General features: G+C 41.5%; 1 protein-coding gene across 1 annotated transcript in view; it reads left to right on the forward strand.

Moving 5' to 3' along the window:
* PDIA5 (protein disulfide isomerase family A member 5) overlaps positions 1 to 20,701 on the forward strand; it is a 106,901-nt gene that overhangs the window by 36,708 nt on the left and 49,492 nt on the right. Inside the window, exons 6-11 of the mRNA XM_050899526.1 lie at positions 1,044 to 1,136; positions 2,420 to 2,480; positions 6,334 to 6,401; positions 11,087 to 11,178; positions 11,283 to 11,354; positions 15,896 to 16,032. Coding sequence (XP_050755483.1) covers positions 1,044 to 1,136; positions 2,420 to 2,480; positions 6,334 to 6,401; positions 11,087 to 11,178; positions 11,283 to 11,354; positions 15,896 to 16,032 — 523 coding nt within the window. The remainder of the gene's footprint in view (positions 1 to 1,043; positions 1,137 to 2,419; positions 2,481 to 6,333; positions 6,402 to 11,086; positions 11,179 to 11,282; positions 11,355 to 15,895; positions 16,033 to 20,701) is intronic.

The following is a 20,701-nucleotide window of genomic DNA, read 5'->3' on the forward strand; positions in this document are numbered from 1 at the left end:
GTGGACACGTACCTACAAGCAATGCCACAGGGAAAGAAATGGGGTTAATCTTGAGTGGTGAGTGTACACAGAATACCAAGTATTATGTTTCCTGGAGCACAGACATCTGAGGATAATAGTGATCAAGCCTGTGCCTCCATGTACAGCTGGAAATGGGGGGCAGTGCGACTCTGCTGGAATCCATGGAGAGCATCTCATTGACTTTGGAGGGCTGGAGTTTCCCTCAGGCTCGGGCTGAAATCAGAACCATCAGAGAGTATTTCCTTATGATAAAGAGAATATCTGTGGTCTGCTGAAACAGATTGTTGGTTGTGTGTCAGTTGGGTAAAGCAATTATAAAGTATGCATGCATGTGTACTCAGCTTGTTGAATATGGGAGCTGCAGAATCATAGGGTCTTGTATTTCCCACTTCTCTTGTCATGTTTGCTTCTTACTCTCCTACTTAAAAATCCATTGAGTGCAGTTTCTAGGTAGATGGGTCATAGAGGGAACTATTGGTGGATTATTCTTCCTTTGACCAAATAAGCAGTTTGATCTTTAAATGTGGAGTTCATTGCTTTTGCTCACAGTGAGTATCAGTGTGCCCTCCAACTAGTCCTATTGGATTCAAAGGTTACTTAGATACGGTGAAGGGCATGAGAACCTGACCTCTACATAAAGAGAAATCTTTCCTGCTCAGCCAGGGAGTAGCTGTGGAAGTATTGCAGATCTAGTACCATTGAAAGAGCTCTCTGAAGGATCCTTGAAGCTACTATCTGTGTGCTGTCTGTGGTCTACTTCCACACTGTTTTCCCCAGTTTTATAGTGGAAATGGGAACTGGTAAGTTGGGATATCAGTTATGAGGAAGGTACACACCCATGTATCACTTGGTTCTGCAATAGGAGATTTGTGTTTATCTGCATTAGAGCAGATGAGTATATGAGCAGAAGAGCAAAGGCACTAATCGGATGGGACTTGCATGACAGCATGGATTTGAGATTGGATGTCTCATGATTTCCATTCATTTTGCTTTAAAAGCTTTTTTTCCCCTGTTTATTACAGTCTATGGTGGCCTTTCTCAAGGATCCAGAAGGTGCTCCACTGTGGGAGGAGGATCCCGAAGCTAAAGATGTTGTGCACGTTGACAGTGAAAAGGTACGTTAGCCTGGATAGATGTTCTATGTTTGATAAATATATGGGATGAAGGAAGTGTGTATGTTTGTGTTAATTCTTAATGAAGCACCATTATTTCCTTTCTTTGGAAGCGAAGTTTAAAGCACCCAAACTGTTTTAAGTGACTTGACAAAGTTTGTGGATTGTGATAACTATAAAGCGTCCTGCTTCCCACCCTCCTCTCCCCTACATGTGGTCATGATATTAGTCTGACAGATACACAGCAAGTATCAAAGCATTGTGATGGTGTGGTGGAAGAGACCTGTTTGTCTCAGGAAGGTGTAGCAGCTTGCAAGATGCAGTCACTGCAGGACGCAAGTAGGAGGTAAAACACTGCTCTTACAACTGCAGGTTGTCGTTAAACCTTGGGTTCCCTCGTGTGCCTGAGGCCATCTCAGGAAGTCTGGAGCAGGAAGGAACAGGATCCAGATCTTGAGTGATTTAACCTTGTACAGTAACTGGCTTCTCAGTGTTAAGTGGGAAAGCAGCAAATACGATGAAACTACCTTAAAAATCCAGTGCCACTACAGAGCTACCCATTATATTCTCTCTAATATAATCAGCTTGGTCTTTTGTATTAGTTTTCTAGTCTATAGATTTTTAAAATTTTAATTGATTGGGCTCTAGCTGGTATTTCATAAAGGGCCTTTTCAATTTTCTAGCTTTCATTTTTAATAGTAGAAACAGTTATTTTGACATTCAGTTTTTGTATGAAGATTAATTTTTAATGTTCACCGTCTGTACTCTATTACAAGCCTTCCAAGGTTTGCATTCAATTTGAAAACTTCATCTGGTTTCTCTATCATGCTGGTGCTGAAAAAATCTTTTCTCCTGGCTTCTCATAGCTTTGACAAGGTTTCATAGTGTGGAAACTGAACTTGTTTTGTTTATTATTGAGTCTGACTTTTTGAATTAGAGTATGACTTTTTGGATGGGTCAGGGAAGAAAAAGTTTGCAGTCAGAGATTCTGCAGTGAGAATAAACCAAGCCGTGCAACTTCCACATCTCAACAGTGAAGATACTGGTCTAGGATATTTAGCAGATATTTGAATCTATAATAAATTTTGCCATATTCTTTCAAGTCAAAATTGAGCAAGGAGAAGAAACTCAAGTCTTGTCTGTTAGAAAAGATGACCCCTCTTCCCTCAGATAAATGAGCCTATATTCTATGAATACATATATTAACTTTTAAAAGTTGTAACGCAAATAATAAGAGGTGTCCTTGGGTGTAGGTCTGTTTTTATTTTCTTTGGTTCATTCACTAGGAATTGAGAAGGCTTCTGAAGAAGGAAGATAAACCCCTTCTGATGATGTTCTATGCCCCATGTAAGTAACCCAGCATGTCCTGCCAGCCCTCTCTCCCTTCTCCACTGAGAGATGTCCAAGTCTGGCTAGAAGCCTCACCTGTGCTTCACTAATACCATCTTGTCCCACCTTTATCATTCAACTCCTTGTGTTGTTCTGCCTGTTTGTCCTCAGTTTTCCCCTAGTTGTCCATCACTTGTATCCTAGTCTTGCCTCTTTCTCTTGTGATGATGACTCTTGCTCGTTGTTCTTTTAAGCAGCTGCTTTCTGTAATTTCTTTACCCATTGTCCTTTCTAGATTTGTGTTGTACAAGACAGAAACACTGTATGCTGGGTGCATAAGTGTTAATACATCTGTCTGAGAGTGCCTAGCCCTCTGGCCTGTACGGAGCTGTAAGTGCAAATGGGCATTGCACACGCTTTTTACTTTTGCAGTTTGGGCCATAGCATAAGACAAGCTGGTTCCACACAAGCAAAAGATCTCCGGAGGAGACCATGGAGTTGAAAAAAACCCAACATATCTGTTCTTCCTAACTGCAGGCAGAGGGAAAAGTGCAGTGGTCAGGAGTAGGAATATCTTTCTTACTACATCCAGGAGGCACCCTGGGTGTTCCTACCCACATTGGCAGGAGTAACTTGAGTACAAGTGGGATTTCATGGGGGGGGAGGGGTGGGCAGGAAGGAAAGAGAAGAACACATTGGAGTCATTGCATTTCTTTTGTGACCTTGACCTTGTATTGCTGCTGTCTTGTCATTGCATTGGCTGCTTGTTCCTTACTTTTGCAGATTTACAACTGCTTTTTTGTTTCTTGGTGACTGGTATGTGAGAGGCTTTCCAGCTCTACAAAACAAGATAGTGTTGCACTGGAGTTGTTGCTCAGATGGAAAGCAAGGGAGCCATGAGAACGGAATGAACATATGACCTAAGCTAGAAAAGCTGCCCAGCGCTGCTCTGATAGGGAAATTGATGTTAGGCACCGCTAGCTATTTGCTGGCTGATTCTCTTCAAAACTGCGTCCCATGGCAGCATTATTTGGTGTTTCTCAGTGTATTTTCTCTTGTAATTACTGCCTGAAACACCGTTCTACCTTTTTAGTCTCATCTGAGTACTGCCAAGATGGCCAGAATTGCCCAAGACTTAGTTTGATGCATCACGAAGAGAATGTTTTTTCCTTTAATTAAATTAGTTGCAGCTCCGTGCCTTGAGACTCTGCAGCAGGATGGTCCTGCATGGTCTGGCATGGCGTGTGGTCATTCCCAGTCGCTGCTGCTGCCTTAGCATCAGCAGGAGATGATATGCCTGCTCTGCCTGTAAATCGCCCCTTCGGGGAGAGTTCAGCTGCAGAGTACTTTCACGGTTTACCTGTATCATGAATAATTGTTTTCCACAACTGAGTCGCTTCCTGAAATGTGCCTTATCTAACCCTTCGTTCTCTTTGAACCGTTCCCCCAGAAACCCTCCTCCTTCCAGTTTCTCTTCTTTTGAAGTGGCAAAACACCTGCTAGTCTTCAGTGCTGTAATACTTTTGCTGCTTTCTAAACTGCTGTGAAGGAAGCCTACTTGTAAGTTTTTTTTTCTCGCTGCTGATTTCACAATTCTTAACTCCCTCATCTTTTATTTAACACACCAGACCTTCTGACTTGGTTCTTGTCCAATTTTTCTTTTCTTACTCCAGTTACTGCAGACAGAATACATGCAGCAGTTGCATTAAAATACTGGCTCTGGGCAGCTGAAGTTACTGGTTACATACAGGTGTTACCTTTCATAACTGGGAGCAGCAAATCAAGGCTGGTCACTAAAGGAAATTCTGCTTTTCTTTACTTGTAAGGGGTGACTCAGGGAGGTCTTTGACATGAGAGGACATCAGAGGCTTTGTCTGGGAAGCTACGGGGAAGATAGCTGCATTATTTCTCTGCTTTGTTGGAAGCAGGGGCTTTAGATTCATTGTGGCAGATTCATAGGAAATGGGCTCTTTCATTACGTACCAGTGCAGAGGGAGATGAAAGCAACTGCAAACTTAAAGGTAGTTTCTTTAATATTTCAGGAATGCTTGGTCTGGGTAAAATGACTCAGAGCAAAGGCATGCTTTCCTTAGAAGATATTACCTGCCATTTGGAGACCATTCAGTGTGCTTTTGGACCTATATTATAAAGTCAGACAGCACTAAGTATGAAAAGTTAGGTATACTTATAGGCATTCAGATTTATTTGTAGTTAACTCTGTCAAAGAAGACTCCTGCAGGAGACAGTCTGGATTTGGCAACAAAATGGAGCCGTTTATAACATCACTGAAAACAGGGCTTTAAAAATGGAGGTGTTAACTAGTGGAAAAACTACTATGTGTTTAATTAAGCCCCTCCTTTTGAGACAAAATACAAGACGAACAGAAGAAAATTAGTTTTTCGAGGTTACTCTTTTATGCCTGTATAGGGATATATGTGGCTTGACAGCATCCTGAACAGTATAACCCAGAAATGTGTGGGCAGGAGAGGTTGTACTGAAGTGGGTTTGGGAGCAGCGAGTTTAAGGCAGCAGCAGAGCTGGGAACAGAAGGACAATAGGGGTGATGGATGGGTGGAGGAGGCTGGTATGTGCCTGTGCTCCAGAAGGGAGTCCAGGGAGTGGTAAGAGGTTGAAGAGGGGAAGAGAGGGAGATCAATAGCTGAGGGAGTTCGGGGCCTGAGGCTGCTGAAGAGAGAAGAAACAGAGGATCCAGAAGATGGTGTTAACAACTCGTATCTTTTGATGTCTGTCCAGTCGTTTGGATGAAGCTGCAAGACCTCAGTGGGCCTCAAATGAGTGGTCCGTGCCCACTAAGAAATCGTCATTTTGACCAGCACTAATCTAACAACCTCACTGGCAATTTGAGCAGAGAGATCAAAGGTGGAGAGACCGCAGAAACAAAAGCTCTCTTTCCTTTGATTAAAGGATGTTCCTCCCAGGCATGCTGATGTGATCCTAAACCAGTGGCTGCAAAATCTGTTCCTGCTTTCTGGAAGATATTTTCAAAACTCTCGTCTCTTCACCAGAACAAAAATGTTGACTACTGTCCCGTGGTGGACCCAAGAGTTTCCACAATAAGTGTCTGGAGTGCTTGGTCGCAGCTTCGTTTCTTTGATGCTGTCTACACTCCTGCCCCTTCCCATGGGCGTGCACATATTTTACTTGGCAGGGGTGAAACCTGCTGCTTACAAGGTGATTTACAACTAATCTGCTTAGCATTCCAGAGCGTCATCAAGCAGCTCTTAGCACACTCCAGCTATACATTGGTGGTCTTCCTCACTCACTGTTTGTCTCTTCCTCAGCACATAAAGTTACTGTATCTTACAAGGGCTGTTGCTTCTTCTGGGTTATGTCTTCTCAATTAACAGAGCACTGTTTAACTTTTGATGTCTGTTTAATGTGTTTAGGAAATGCTTCTCAAATTAATTTAAAAGACTTGTTAAACTGAGATGAATCTGAAGTGCCTCCCCCCATCCCTTAAAGACCAGAAATGCACAAAGCTTTTTGTTTGAGTTCACAAGCATGACATCTTCCATTGACTTTCGATATGTGAGTTTCATCTTACGTTCCCCTCTGGGCTCAGCTCAGAGCCTGAGGAATATAAGACGGTGTTACTCTTTCCAAAACTGGGATAAGAAATGAGTATGAAAATGAATAGCATGAAAAACATGCAAAAATAGTGGTGTGTAACAAGAAGTAACATCCTTAGAAACTAATAATCTAATAATTATTTAGTGAAACAGATAAAGAACTTTGTTTTAATTTTTTTTTAATATAAAAACGTTGTTTCATATGCTTTGGAACATAGATCCTGTAGAACAGGCTGAATAGAGTTGTTGGCATATTACTTACACAATTTCTTTTTTATCAGGGTGTGGTGTTTGTAAGAGAATGATGCCATCTTATCAGCAGGCAGCCACAGAACTGAAGGGTAAATATGTAAGTGAGAAGATAAGATTTATATGAAATTTTAAAAATCCTTTTAACACTTTTTTTGTTTTTGAATATTTAAAACCACAAATATTTATTGAAGTGGGGAATTTTGAAGCAAGTCAAAACAAAACAGAAATGAATGACTCTGTTCCAGATCCCTTCAGGATTCTCTTGGTTTTTATGCTTTTTAAAACTTTGGAGAATGCGGTCTTAACTCACTTGCCCTTTAGATCCAGTGTAGTTCTTGCCATGGAAAAACAGGCTCTGACACTACGTAGGTTTATGTTTAGCCTCTAATTTGTGGGTTTGTAGTCCTTTTGAGCTCATTTTGGTAAAAATAAAGAAATGTTTGCTGTCATGGGTTTGATCAGCTTATTGGCCTGATATTTCATAGCAGGATCAGGGATGGGTGCCCTTATAGTAATAATTAATCCACTTTTTTCACGGAGAATCACAGTGTTATGGGAGGGGGATTTCCCTACGTTAGCTACTAATCATCTTCCTAGCCACTAAGCATAAGCATTAATAAAATCTTACAGTTTTGCTATAGCTCTGTCAACAAAGCTAGCATTCATACCAGATTGAAATGAAAGTAAGTTTGGCTGTAATAAAATCCATCAACAGCAGTCACAATAATTTAGTTACCTGTTTGTACTAATAAGGCATATTGATCTCTCTAAGCAAGTCAAAGGCACTACTCTAGTCAAGGTTTTATAATGTGCTTAATGTATAATTTATATGATACCAATAATACATGAGTGACGAAGAAATAGGATTGTTGTTTCATGGCTTTAGCTGCATTTGGTCTGATCCTACCTGTTGGATCATTCACTGTCAAGTTTACAGGTTTCCTTGGGAGAGGCGGCAAGTGATGAGGAAAAGATGAAGCACTGTGGTTCATCTCCAGGGCAGCTCTGGCCATTGCTGCTCATAAGCACCGAGTGCTATCAGACTCACCCACGTTCTCCCAACTAGTTGTTTTTCAGAAGAGTTTTCTCTAAATCCTTGTTTGCTTAGGGCTGAAATGAGTGGGAGTTGTTCAGATTTATTTAGGACAAGTACAACCCTTGAAGATATTTTCAAGAGCATTTTTGTCTGGCCAGGCAGCAGTCTAATGCCATCTCCCCTTGGTGGAGCATGCACTGTGGTCTTTGGGAAGGCACTCCTGTCTTGCACGGCAGGTATGTTGCGAAGTGTGGGGTGGGCAGGAATTAGGAATGTAAAGAATCACCTATAGAGGTAGTGCCAGAGAGAAGGCATGCTGCAGAGCGCTATGTTCTCCTGAAATTATACCTTCCTTGTCCATGTGCAGCTTGTTTTATTAAATTCAGACAGGAGAATTTAAACTCCAGATCTATTCTAGTTTGATTATTTCCTTCCTCACTTGGAAATGGTTTCTGTAGATCCGGGCTAATCCTGCACAGCTGAGTGACAGGGCTGTGGCACAGCTCTGAGACTGGCAGTGCCTGTGCTTGATGCAGCTCAGGTCAGGGGTGCTTTTTGCACTGGAGTGTTTTTAGTGCAGGATCAGTTCAGAGGAAAGTCCAGTTATGCCACTACCACCTGTGTCTTTCACAAAAATCAGTCTGTTCGTCTAAATTTGACCTAATTAGCTTCCTGAGTGGGATATACACACAGTTTGCTGTTTCTAAAGTTAACTGCGCTGTACCCATCATAAATTATCCATGGGGTACCTTAGAGCAATGTTGACCGCCAGATCAGACTTTGCTGGAAAGCTTATGATTGGTTTGGATGAGCTGAAGGTTTGGCCTTTTAATCTGACCTGTCATTAGCTGTCAGGATGTGCCAGGCTCAAAAGCGATTATTGCTATTATATAGCAGGAAAATGAACTACAGTATTGCCTATTTAATAGGTCATGAAAATGAAAAGGTGAACTGTACCTGTTGCTGGTTGCTGTGTTCTCTTGGGACCGGTTGTTTCTTGTCCCAGTACTGTTACTGAGAGGAAGGCAGGGTGGCATTTTCAGTGTTACATTTGGTTTAGATCTTGTAATTCCATTACACCCAGTGCAGAAGGAAAAAAGGGTCTCTGAATCGGAAGAGGATGGCTTATTTTATCCTTGGCATGAGAGATTCCTGTGGTTTGTGGGTAGCGTGGGCTCTGGCGAGTGACTGCCACCGATGCACTATAGGCCCAGTGCAGGGAGGAACTGGTCGTCAGCAAAGCACTTCAGCATCTCCTTAATGCCCATGGACTTCATGAGTGTGCCAGAATGCTTTACTCAGTAGAGACTGGCTTGAGCATATGTGTAAGTGCTTTCCTCCTTTGGTGCTTGTCTTTTTTTTTTTTTTTTTTTTTTTTTTTTTTTGGTAAAAACATGAGACTTCAGAAGCATAAAGTTCCTACACTTATTTCAGATATCAAATGAAGGAAGCCTTTGTTTAATCTGTTCATTAAACTTGGCTCTAGGAAGGCTTCAAGTGGTGGTGTGAGGTACCAATTTTGGAGCAATCCTGTCAAGAAAACTGTGAAGCAAGGGAGGAGTCACAGTAGAACAGGAATGGTCAGAAGCCCAGAATACATGGCCAGCTAGGAAAGGTTCAAAGTCGGTTTAGGTTATAGGTAGCTTGGCAGAGAGCAGATAAATGTTGTAAATATGTCAAATGTCACTGCAGGGGTGAAAGGAATAAACTGATCTTTGTGTCTGCTGTGGCTATTACAAGAGGTAGTGAACTTAAATTGAAGTCAGGATCATTCAGTCATTTGCTAAAAGCAAATTAGCTAAACATCTGGCATCCTATACCTAAGGAGCAGCTTAGGTATAGAGGGAGAATCCTGGCTGTGGGTAGTAGGTGTATTTTGATGGTCCCTGACAGCCTGATATTACGTAATTCTGTGATTATAGGCCAGCTAAAGCTGTTACTTTTGTCATTAAAAACAAATCCCATTGTAATAGGCTTTTTGCTAATTATGCTTCAAATGATGTACGAACACCAGAATGAATCCAAGTTATTGACTTGTATCAATCACTGCAGGCTGGGTGGACACAGTGAAATTGTAGCAGAGATCTGAAATGGCCAGGAATGCCCATTTAAGACCTAGGAAATCCTCTGAAAGTTCACGGCAAATGTGAAATCTAGTAGACTGGTGTTTATGGGGAATTAGTTAACAAACTTGGTTCTTGCTTTATAAAGCAACCACTGTGTCTTGATCCTATTGCATTTACCTACCCTCAAGTGGTGACATAGAGCATGAGGGAAAGGGAGAATTGGGTGTAGATAATCTCATACGAATTAAGTCAATCTGGTTGTTGGAACTACAAGGAAAATTCAAAGAGACTTGGCCAGGCAGTATAAACCCTATTTCTGTACCTTTCTCAGTTAGCTTTCCTTTATCCTTTCTCAGGATAGGGGAGAGAAAACAAAATATCTTTTTGTGACTTTCCAGCACATTCTTAGAAAAGGTTGACCTTCAAATGAGGATTTTCTGCTTTACGATTTATGTCATGCTGGCTCTGAGCACATTTGGTTGGTCTGTGCAGTTTGCTGCAGTCAGGAACCTGGTATTAAATTCTGATGTGGTATTTCAGGTGGAAGGAGAAAATCCTGGTTTTGGAGGGGGAAGGAGGAGGGGTTTGGATTAAGACCCTGCTGCTAAAATGATTTAAGCCGTCGATGCCATTAAACTAAGTTAATCATGAAGTGGTATCTCAGCAACTCGCTGGTTGCAGGTTTGACAGCAGAACAACCTCTGTGTGAATCCCACACCCACAGAAAATCAGTCCCATCTTCCAAAAATTTCTGACCTGAAAATTTGAAGACAATTGGACAGGGCACAGGATAAATCGCAGGGCACAGGGTAAGTCGCAGGAGCCCTGAGCCTGGAGCGCTCGGGGTGAAGGACTCTTGAGGTAGAGGATGGGTTGGGACACAGGTAAGGAAAGGGAAGGAGAGCCTTTTTGTTTCACTTGCTAGTCTGAAAAGCTACTATGCTTCTGTGCCCCTCTTTTGATATCTGTAGGACAAGGTTAATTCTTAACTCTCATTATACCCTACCAGTCAGGTAAGTTAACATATTTAAAGCATATAAATGCCATGTGGTATTTCGTGGGCTTATGGAAAAAGGGCACATTTTACTTTCACATCAAAGTAATGCTAATTTCCCCTTGCCATTCACTAAGTGCATTTTTGAACTGGGATAACACCAGTGCTTGGTTGGTTAGAGCTTCTGGAAGTTAGCTGAGATTGCAAATTCATTGCTGGAGCGGAAACCAGACACATGAGGGTGGAACTTCTTGTGTCCTAGCTAATGTTTGGATGCAAACTAAGCCGTGTACTTGCAGAAGAAGAAAAAAAAATCTAGTTAGGCTTGTAGCTTAAAATCCAAATACGCAAAGAGCAGCACAAGTAGTGCGATTGAGAGAATTCCCTTTAGGTATTTCTGTTAGTGGGTGAATAAAAAGAAATGGAGACACTTCCAGAGCGGGGAGGAGGTGACAAGCTGATTGGTATGTGCTTTCTGTGGACTAGACTCAAATATTGCTCTATTCCCCCTTGCACAAAATCAGAAAAACTTCACTGCCTTTTACAGAGATCCTCTTGCTTTACAGCAATATGAATGAAATCGTAATCTGCCCAGAGCTTAGTTGTTTTTACTTAAGTCTTTTAAAAAAGTTGTAATGTTCCTGCTGTATTGTAAGAATCAATACGGTTATGCTCTGTTTTTTCAGGTTCTTGCGGGGATGAATGTTTACTCTGCTGAATTTGAAAGGATAAAGGAAGAATACAATGTCCGGGGATACCCTACAATCTGCTATTTTGAGTCAGTTATGTTTTGCTACTATTTTAGAAATCATACACTCAACTATAATTGCATGTTCTTATCTTCCAGGGCAAGGACTAAACCTTGTTTTGTTGCTTTAACAGGAAAGGAAAGTTCCTGTTCCACTTTGAGAACTATGGTGCTACTGCAGCAGACATAGCAGAGTGGCTGAAAAAGTAAGGCATTGAACTTCATGCACTCCACCTTTTATGTACTCTTCATTATTTACAGAATGTAATGGTTTAGGAACAGCCTCATTCCCTCCGCTGAGAAGAGCAAACAAAACTACCCCGCTGAGATTGGCTAAACTAGTACAGAGAGATTGCCTAATGTTTGGTTTTTAGCATGCACGCCTTGCATTTCACAGTTGCATTTCGTCTGTAATAGGAGACTGTCTGTGGACCAAAGTAAATGCAGATACACAGATCTCAGCTTCGTGAAAAATGCCAACTTAAATTTCCAGTGATCTTGGGTGCCTGAACTTAATACCTTGCAAAAGGTCTGACTTTTGTTGTTTTATTAAAAACGTGTATACCAAGTGTGCAGTTCTCATTGGTTCTTCAGCCTTTAGCTGGAGCCTTTAAAGTGTCTGGCGGAGACAAACCGGAGATCAAGGCACCCCGGATTGCTAGTAATTTTTACAAAGTCTGTATTTCCTGTCATGACATGAAGTGGTGTCGAAAGCATCTTGTTCTACCTAAAGAGAGCTATTTGCAGTCATAAATATTTTGGAGGCTGAATGAGCCTATGGGACTAGCAGTTGAAAGAGAGAGAGAGAGAGAGAGAAAGAGAGAGTGTGTGAGTGTGTGTATAGTTACTCTTCAGCTGGTGCAAATCAGCACATTGTCAGTGAAGCTGATAGAGCAGCTGGAGAGAGCTGAGATAGTCTGGTGATGGAGAAATACCATTAGCAGTTAGCCCTGACTCTTGGGCATTATGTCATCTTTGTAATGCTCCCTTGTTTGCTGCAGCCACAGAAGTAATCTTGAAATGAAGCTAATAAAAGGAAACAAATGCATGGGAAGGAACAGAGAGTTGCAAACTATTGTGATAATATGGCTTAGCAAAATTGGCTCAGAATAAATGTGTTTTACTGTACCAGTGGGGCTACGCTGGGGACATGCGTATGGTTTTAGGTAGCCCAGGGTCTTCAGCAGTGGTAGGCTAGGTGCTTCAGGATTGGGAACCAACGACTGAAGTGACAGCAGCATTCCTGTTAGCATCAGGAGGTACAAACACTGCGGGCGAGTACTGCCCAGTGGATCAAAGAGGAGGAATTTAGCCATAGTCTTTAAACCTCATTTAGTTCATTAAGCCTTCAGATATGAATGATCAAGATGGCAACTCCAGCAATGCTGAGGAGATGATCAGCCCTTGGAGCAAGGATATGACTTCATCACCTGCACTTTATTATCCTTTTCAGTGTTGCAAGGATGTGGTTATCTCTTGGCTACCACATTTGAAACATTAGATGTTTGGGGTGGGTTTTTTTTTCCCCTGTCTGCCCACATAATATCCAGATAATCCCTGTAATATGCAGTGCCTTTATATCAGTGCTGTGACAGCAAGTGAACGCAGCTACTGGAGGCAAAGCAGAACAGCTGCAAGCTCTTTCCAATGATAATCTCTGCTAACAAGCCACTGTGGGCTTTGGCTGATATTTCAGTAGTCCAGAGCTAAAGACAGCTGTTTGTCCTCACTTAGTCTTACTGCATGCTTATTAGTTTCCCAAAAGATGATCTGAGCGGTAGCCTTCTTGCCCCTGTTTTGTATAAGTAGTACAACTTTTAAGGAAACCACGTTGAGAAATTATGCATACTTGAATTTTGCCAGTAATTGATGTTGCAATTAAAACCGTATACGGGGTAAATCTGCTACATGCATAATATTATATTACTCTGAGGAATCTGCAGTACAAGTAGTCAAATGGTACGGCAAGGGCTTTAGGAAAGCCAAAGAGTGTAATTAGATAGCTGCAGGGTGTATGGGCTATATTTCGGAATAGTATAATATTAAAATTGTGTCAGGAAGTCACTCTGATGTGGGACATTGCTCTGCGAAGCAGGAGCACAGCAGTGCCAGAGTGTACATGGCAGCCCATGGTGAGGAGAGCCAATGCATTTTTATACTGTGCATGCATGTGCTGTCATCATAGATTCTCAAAAGAGAATCCAGCATACATTGAGCCATATGAAATGACCTATTTTTTGTGTACACACTGCAGAAAAGCAACTGTTTTCTCTTCCCTCTCCCCCTTCTCTGTTTTTTCCCTCTAAATGTTACTGGTAAAGTGCAGAAAGTGGTTGATCTATGCTAATTTTTTGGGGAGGGCATGATATAACTTAATGAAGGTTAGAATTATTTAATTATGGAATTTTTGCATAAAAACATGCATGTTTTGCATGTTCTTTCCTCTCAGAACAGGAGCTGCTAGTTTGGAGGGCTCCAACACCTTTTCTTTTACTACTTGTTGAAGGTGCTTCTTTCTTATGCTGAAGTGTGCTAATGCATCAGTATTATGGAAACTTAACCTCTCTTATCTTCCTAATAGGCACGGGCTACTATCTTATGGAGTTTCAGATGTTTTCATGAGGTGATGGAGAGAAACCATCATACAGCCTTACTCCAACACACAGTATTATTAACACGAGAGATGCTATCTTGTACATACCACAATTCTTTTTTTTTCTTTTTTTTTTTTTTTTTTTAAATCTGGTACACAGCTGTATCAGACTGGATGGTAGGCAAGCCAGACAGCTTCTTGCTGCCTTCAATAGCTGCTTAGTTTGTCTTGCTGTTTTTATGGACTCCTCTTGGGCCCTTCGTTAGCACCAGCTACTCAGTTAAATCAAGAACTTGTTCTCTGTTCTTAATTGAATTAGCTCTTGATAACTCTTCCAGACTTCTGTCATCCTATTTTTAGTCTTCAGGCGCTGGATGTACCTTGTCTCAGTTTTAAATGACATTTTAGATTTTGCTTGTTGCTTCCTCCAGGCCTTGGGGTGCTTCTTACCAACTCCTGTGTAGGCTTACTAGCATGCACAGCATTTTAAATTGGGCCATTTGAATAAACATCCTGTGCCCTGCTTTACTAATTCCTTATTGAAATAGGTCATGCCAGGCCCTGCTAAACACAGCATTATTCCAGTGCTTTGTAGCCACTGTGTCCATGTTCATCATGCTCTGCCTACTCAACCCAACTCCCATTTCAAATTCATTGTCATGGTGTTTTTTGGAAAGCCTTCACTCTGCCAGGATACCTGCAGGTTATTGCTCTTTTACAGGCTTGGCAACAAGCAAACTGATTATCTGCTAAGCTTTTAGAGAGTAAACTTTTGTGGACGGGGACCTGCCTCTTTTTCTCTCTCGGCTGCGTGGCCGAGTGCGGCTCTGATCTTTGGTTTGATGTTTGTTTCTTGGTTCGTTTATCATATAAGCAGCAGCAGAGGTGTGCATCACAGTTTTGCATGGATTGCTTAACATTCTTGGATCATACCCATTGCTTACATCAACAGAATTTGCTCTCTGAATCTGGTATCTACTGCTTTTTTTATCAAATTAGGCTTTCAGCCTAGAAATGAGCAAGGCAGGGTAAGTTATCATTCCTTTGCCATTCCTTGTTCCAGGCAGCTAACACAATAATACATTTTAATCAAAAATAGTAAATCTGCTTTCCCCAGAGATGGGGTCGCATCCAGACCTGTACTTTGCCAAAGAATTTGGGGGGGTATTTGGAACTCATTACTACAACTGGCAAGGATAAAATAGCTTCAAAGTCTGGCTCCAAATGTTCACATGTTTGGGTGTCCTTTATGTGAACACTGCTTTAATAAATAAAATGTCAGTTAGCATAGTTTAGTTCACATCTGCCAAATTCTCTTTTTAATGTACATTAATAAAAGCCAAGAACAATTGTTTAGCGGGATGATGAGCACTGAACTGGTCCAGAGGAGCTTGGGTTCAGTTTCCAGATTTGCCACTGTGTTTTTGAGCAGTCTCTCTGGCTCTGATCCATCAAAGATGGTTAAACTCATGTGCAGTCATAATGAAGTCGGTAGAACGTGTCACATCGCTTTTAGGTTAAGCATGCAGTTGAGTAGATTTGCTGAATTAGGCCTACAAGCCCACTGCCGAGTGAGGACATAACAGTGCTTCCCCAGGTCACAGGGTTGTTCAGGGTAAAACCGTGTATTCCTGGGGAAATGGTCTGTGTAGCTAGCTGATGGTCCCAACACTGCACCTCCTTCTTTCTCTGTCAGCCCCGATCATACTGTCAGTATTCAAGGTTACTGGTTAGATTGGCTGTTTCTTCTCACTACTTTTTTTCTTTCATTTGCAATGGCTCCTGTGAACTACAAAGTCTGAATGCTGTGAGAAAGGGAGCATCCTGCTGAGGAGGGTAAAAGAGTCACAGAAAATGCATCTGATTTCTATAATGTAATAACCAAGCAGTCTGGTTATCTCCTCGCTCCATCCCCTTCCATTGCTGATCTGTCCTCATGAGCTTCTTGTGGATTTTTTTATTCCTCCTCCAGTTTTATCTGAATTTCAGTGCTTATGAGTTCTGGGTGGGTACAATTATGGAAGCTGTTTAGTAGGGTTAGTGTGTCATACGTATATAGACATCTGCACAAAGTGGTTCCTTGCAGTCCGACTTGCCAAAATGACTGGTTAGCACCAGAGAGCTGCTTTTAAGCTGTGTCTGTTTGTTTTGTAGCCCACAGGCACCTCAGCCACAGGCTCCGGAGACTCCTTGGGCAGATGAAGAAAATGTAGTTTATCACCTGACTGATGAGGACTTTGACAAGTTTATAAAAGATCATTCATCTGTGCTAGTGATGTTCCATGCACCATGTGAGTTTGTTTTTTTCTATTCTGTACCCTGAGCCAAATGCTTGCTAACAAAACCAATGATGGCTTTCTGTGGAGGTTTCACAGAACCATGAACTCAAAGTCCAGGCTTTTCTTGTTTGTGATGATTGTTAAATACACAAGGCATGAAATGTTTGTGAAGTTGCTGACTTCAAGTTTAGGACGAAGATGTGCTGCTGGAAGTGACACTTTGTAGGCTGAGTCAAAACATAACTGAAGAGTGTAATGATGCTTTAAATATTCTGAGGACTCCTCATTTTACAGCATGATTTCCCATTTTCAGCTCATCTTCTGTGTTGTTTGCTTTCAAAGCAGAGCTCTGGTTGATTGAGCAACTCAACTTGAGAACCATGAGCTCCTGAGTCCTTGTTCATGGCTGCTGATGTGTCATTTTGAGCCTTTTCACTCCTCTGCTGCAGTTTGTTCTCTGGCAATGTAAGGGGTGATGGTCATTACATATTGTGCTGAAGTATGCCAAAACCTGATGTAAGTTCAGAAAGTCCCCAGGACTTTTGAAAACTAATGCAGAACTGGTAGTGATACTACTTACTGTTTCGCTGAGAATGCATGGGGCTGATTTTTTTTGTGACTTGAGGTTTTAGCTTGAGCAATAAAATGCAGTGAGTTGCCTTCAGAAAGCTGTTACAGCCACGTCATCCTCCTGTATGCTGTTGGGTGGAAGAGTGCGTTAACCGCTTTGTTCACTTAGGATGTAACTTGTTTCAGCTGCGTAGCTGGTTCTACCAATTCTTTGTGTCTGCGATGGAAGGTTCAGGCTCAAATCTGCTATGTTGGGTGATAACATAGCTTCTGTCTCCTCTCGCTGCTGTGCTGGCAGTTGCACTTGGGTGAGGTGTTCATTTTCACGGGCATAGATTTGAAGGTGAGGGCTCTGGAGGCAGACTGTGTGCTCACAGCTGAACAACAAAGGGTCTTGACACAGAGGCTGAAATCCTGCTTCCCTTTAAGCCGGCAGGAGTTAGCTCCAAAATGCCTTTTTTGAAGGTCTGCTTATAAGACTCATTTGAAAAACATACCATAATGAATTTCCTTTGCCCGATGAAATGTCTAGGGATTTGATCCACTGAAGCAGGTGAATGACTGCTGTTTTGTTGCTGTATTCAGTGGATTATTTGTACTAATGAAAGTGGGACCGGAGATTAAGGCCTGGTCTGAAAACCAAAACAGAAGTAGCAGAACTGATGAAGCCTGGTTTGCTCAGGAGTTATCCTTCGTTACCCAAATCCATCCTTCCCCAGATTTCCATGCACCCCGGTGTGCAAGCGACAGCATGGGCTGCTGCTCCTCAGGAGCTGTACACTTGCTGGTTTGGCTGAATAACTGCTGCCAAACAGAAATGTAACTGCTGAATTTCCCTCATTTCCCTCTCTGTGCACAATGGCTTAGGAGAAGTGTCCTCTCTCTCTAGCCCCAGATTTCTGTATATTTACAGAGGTTTAGTTGTATTTAAAAGCTTTGCTGTTTTTTGAGTTTGTAAATGGGCAAAGGAGTCCAGTCATGTATTTGGGAGGAGGAAGAGGGGGAAGAAGTTGACAGTTGTCCCTGCAAACCTCATTCCTTAGAAATTCAGAGTAAAAATAGATGAATACACATAACTACAATCAAATTTCATAGTAAATTCAAGTTAGTTATAAATCTGAACAGGACTCTGTTCAGTTTTTAGGGTTTTTTTAATATTTTCTAAAACACAAATAATACAGTTTTAGGGGTAACAATATTGCATGACCTATTTGGAGAGGAGGGGCACTTCCAGCTAGGTATGTTTTGTACTAAGGGGCATTCTGTGCTAAGGTACAGCAGTACTTTGGCAAATGCTATTTTAAAAGTAAATCAAATGCCTGAATTGGGCTGTTGCAATTTCCTGATAACATGTTCCAGCTGCTCAGAATTGGGATAAAGAATGTTCCTTGCCAGAACAACTCCATTTTAAATGTAACTTGAGTATTTGGGGTATTTTATTTACATTCAGGTGGTAGTGGTATGCCTATGTGCAGAATCCAGCTTGTACATGTGTAAAAGATCTGTGTTTGTAAGAATCCTCTCTGGGCATCCTCAGCAGAGAGTGTAAGGCTTGCAAACTAATTAACGACAGACAACTATCATAAACAGTTATCTCCACGATTAAAAGATCTTCTCCTAGCACTTCTTAAATGTGCTAATGGAGTCACCTTATGAATATTAGGAGATAAATTACTCCAATAAAAGAAGCAGTAAAAATGGAGGACATCTTACTTGTTTTAACCTTGGTAGCTTAGGATGAGAAAGTTTTTTCTAAAAATTATGTATTAATAAAGAAATTTCTTGAAACAGATGTACAAAGTAGGCCCAGAACACAGGATATACTTCTATGTAACTAAGAATAAGCAAGGGGATTTCAACACTGGCCTGGAATTAGCAAGTACTTAAAACCCTGTGTCACTATGCAGCATACATGTGACTTGGACTTTTTCTAGCATACTATCAATCTTGTGTTCATGAGAAATTCTTTTACTAGAGGGAGAATTATTTCAGTGATGCTTTAATTGCATAGTCAGATGGTCAATGCATTAATAGAGTGTAGTATTAAAAGATGTGTGGGGAATTGGAAGCTTTTTATCCCCCCCCCCCAAGTGCTGAAGATAGAGCTGAACCAAACGCATCCCTGGTAAATACCTATGAACTGCAGAATTAGGCACTGTGATGAATGTGGCCAATTGGGTCTCCACGCCTGTGGCTACTAGTGATCATCCCTGAGGACCACACTATAATTATTTACAATCAGTTGCACTTAGTAGCCCAATTAAAGGCATCACAGCGTTTTGTGTTAAGTGCAGCCTAGCATAACTAGGCTCAACTAGAGCAGCTACATGTGATTTAAACACATCAGGAAGGTCTGCAGTATGCAGCTTGAACCTCTTGCTATCAGAGACCTTAACACCTTTTCTGCAATAATTTAGCACAACCATTAAACAGAAGATGTGCTGCTTCGAGTCGGTACTGCTGGCCCTGAGAAATGTGGGAGAGTGTGGGTGGGCAAGATGAGTTCATCCTGCTTTCGTTTTGCAGGTCACTAGGGACACGAAGCAGGATTTTTAACCTTCTGAAACTCCTTTGTAAAGCCCTTAAGAGGATGTTCAGTAAATCTGAATATTTAGCATAGGTAAACAGCGACCCAACCAGTCTGAAGGCATTCTCCCTCCCCAGCCATCTGTGAAGGGTGTGCAGTGTTGTGCTCCTTATTCAAGCATTTTGCTGAAATTTTGTAATTGCTGGTGGTGAGCACAGTGTTATCCTGGATATTTCCAGTCTGGAGTCTTGCAGACATCCGAAGTGTTTTTTCTATGTGTTGCTGTTGTACCCAAAAACTTCAGTTATGAACTGAGATCTCCTGCATTATACAAAAGAACAAATAAATGGCCCTTTCCCTCAAAGGATTTGGAGTTTTTGCTTGGATTGATCATATTTGCCAACATGAGATAGCACAGTTCTGTTAGTGGGCCTATTTCCGAGTCTGTAACAGAAGATGTATTGCACCAACCAAAGCTGTTTCTGTACCATAACATAAATAAAGGCACCTATGCTGCTTATGATAGTCTTCTGTTAGCAATGAGAATAAAGACTCCATGCCTGTTTGTGCTTCTTGATATCTGTGCCTACAGCTGATCAGTTTATTTAGATGCCCAAGATGACAGCTGGGTTCTGAATGTCTCTAAATATGGGTTATGCTGCCAGTCAAGTGTTGTTAAATGCTTTAGTGACATGGGGACTCACTGGGACTTAAAATGCTCCTGTGTCACTTGAGCATAAAAAAGCCCTGTTTGTGTTTTCAGTTTCCCCATCAAACTGTGTGCTGAGTCAAATGCAATTTTAAAAATAATTCTGTCCAGATTATTTGCCAAATTAGTGCAAGTTGCAGTCTTTCTGACTCGATTTTGTCAAAGGAATAAAAACCCCACGAACTTCCCTTTCTACATTTTTTGCAGCATTTTTCTCCAAAGCACATCTCAGAGTCTTGCACAAAATAAACCTAACCAAGTCGCTGATAAGTCAATTCAAATGCTACTGAAAGGTGTTTAAAGTCTAGGATTGAAATTAAAGTCAATTCAGAAATGGGTTCTAAAAGTGTCTGCTTTTCATGCACAGGAGTTACTTTTCATTATGTTTTGTTAACACAAATGACGTTGCTAACATTTTAAAGTGTACCTGCTCTTGCAGCCTCATGCGGAATAATGTCCTGGCGCCACCATGAGCTGTAGCCTCCCCATGTACGTTCAGCAAGCACAGATCTGAGTAGTCTCTGATGCTAATTAGTGGTTGGTCATCAGTTAGCTCTGATGATTGCTTGGGGTTGCTTTTACCGCCCCCCTCATACCCCATCAGCCGTAGCGAAGTCCATGGTCCAGGACTGATGCCAGAGGTAACAGAGGGTAAAAAGGCACTTTGGCTGTACTGTTATGTGCATTTGCTTTTAAAGGATTAAACTATTAAAATGTTTTTCCTGCAACGTTTCTTCCCTGTACATGAGCTTAAATTCACGTTAAACCTGTCTTCTTCCCAGCCCTCTTCATAGGACTTCTTCAGAGACTTTATATAAGCTGTAGTTGCAGGACTTAAGGTTAGAAAAAATGTCAATACCTTTAGTGGGATATTG

The sequence above is a fragment of the Gymnogyps californianus genome, chromosome 7, assembly GCF_018139145.2.
Source record: "Gymnogyps californianus isolate 813 chromosome 7, ASM1813914v2, whole genome shotgun sequence".
Taxonomy (NCBI): domain Eukaryota; kingdom Metazoa; phylum Chordata; class Aves; order Accipitriformes; family Cathartidae; genus Gymnogyps; species Gymnogyps californianus.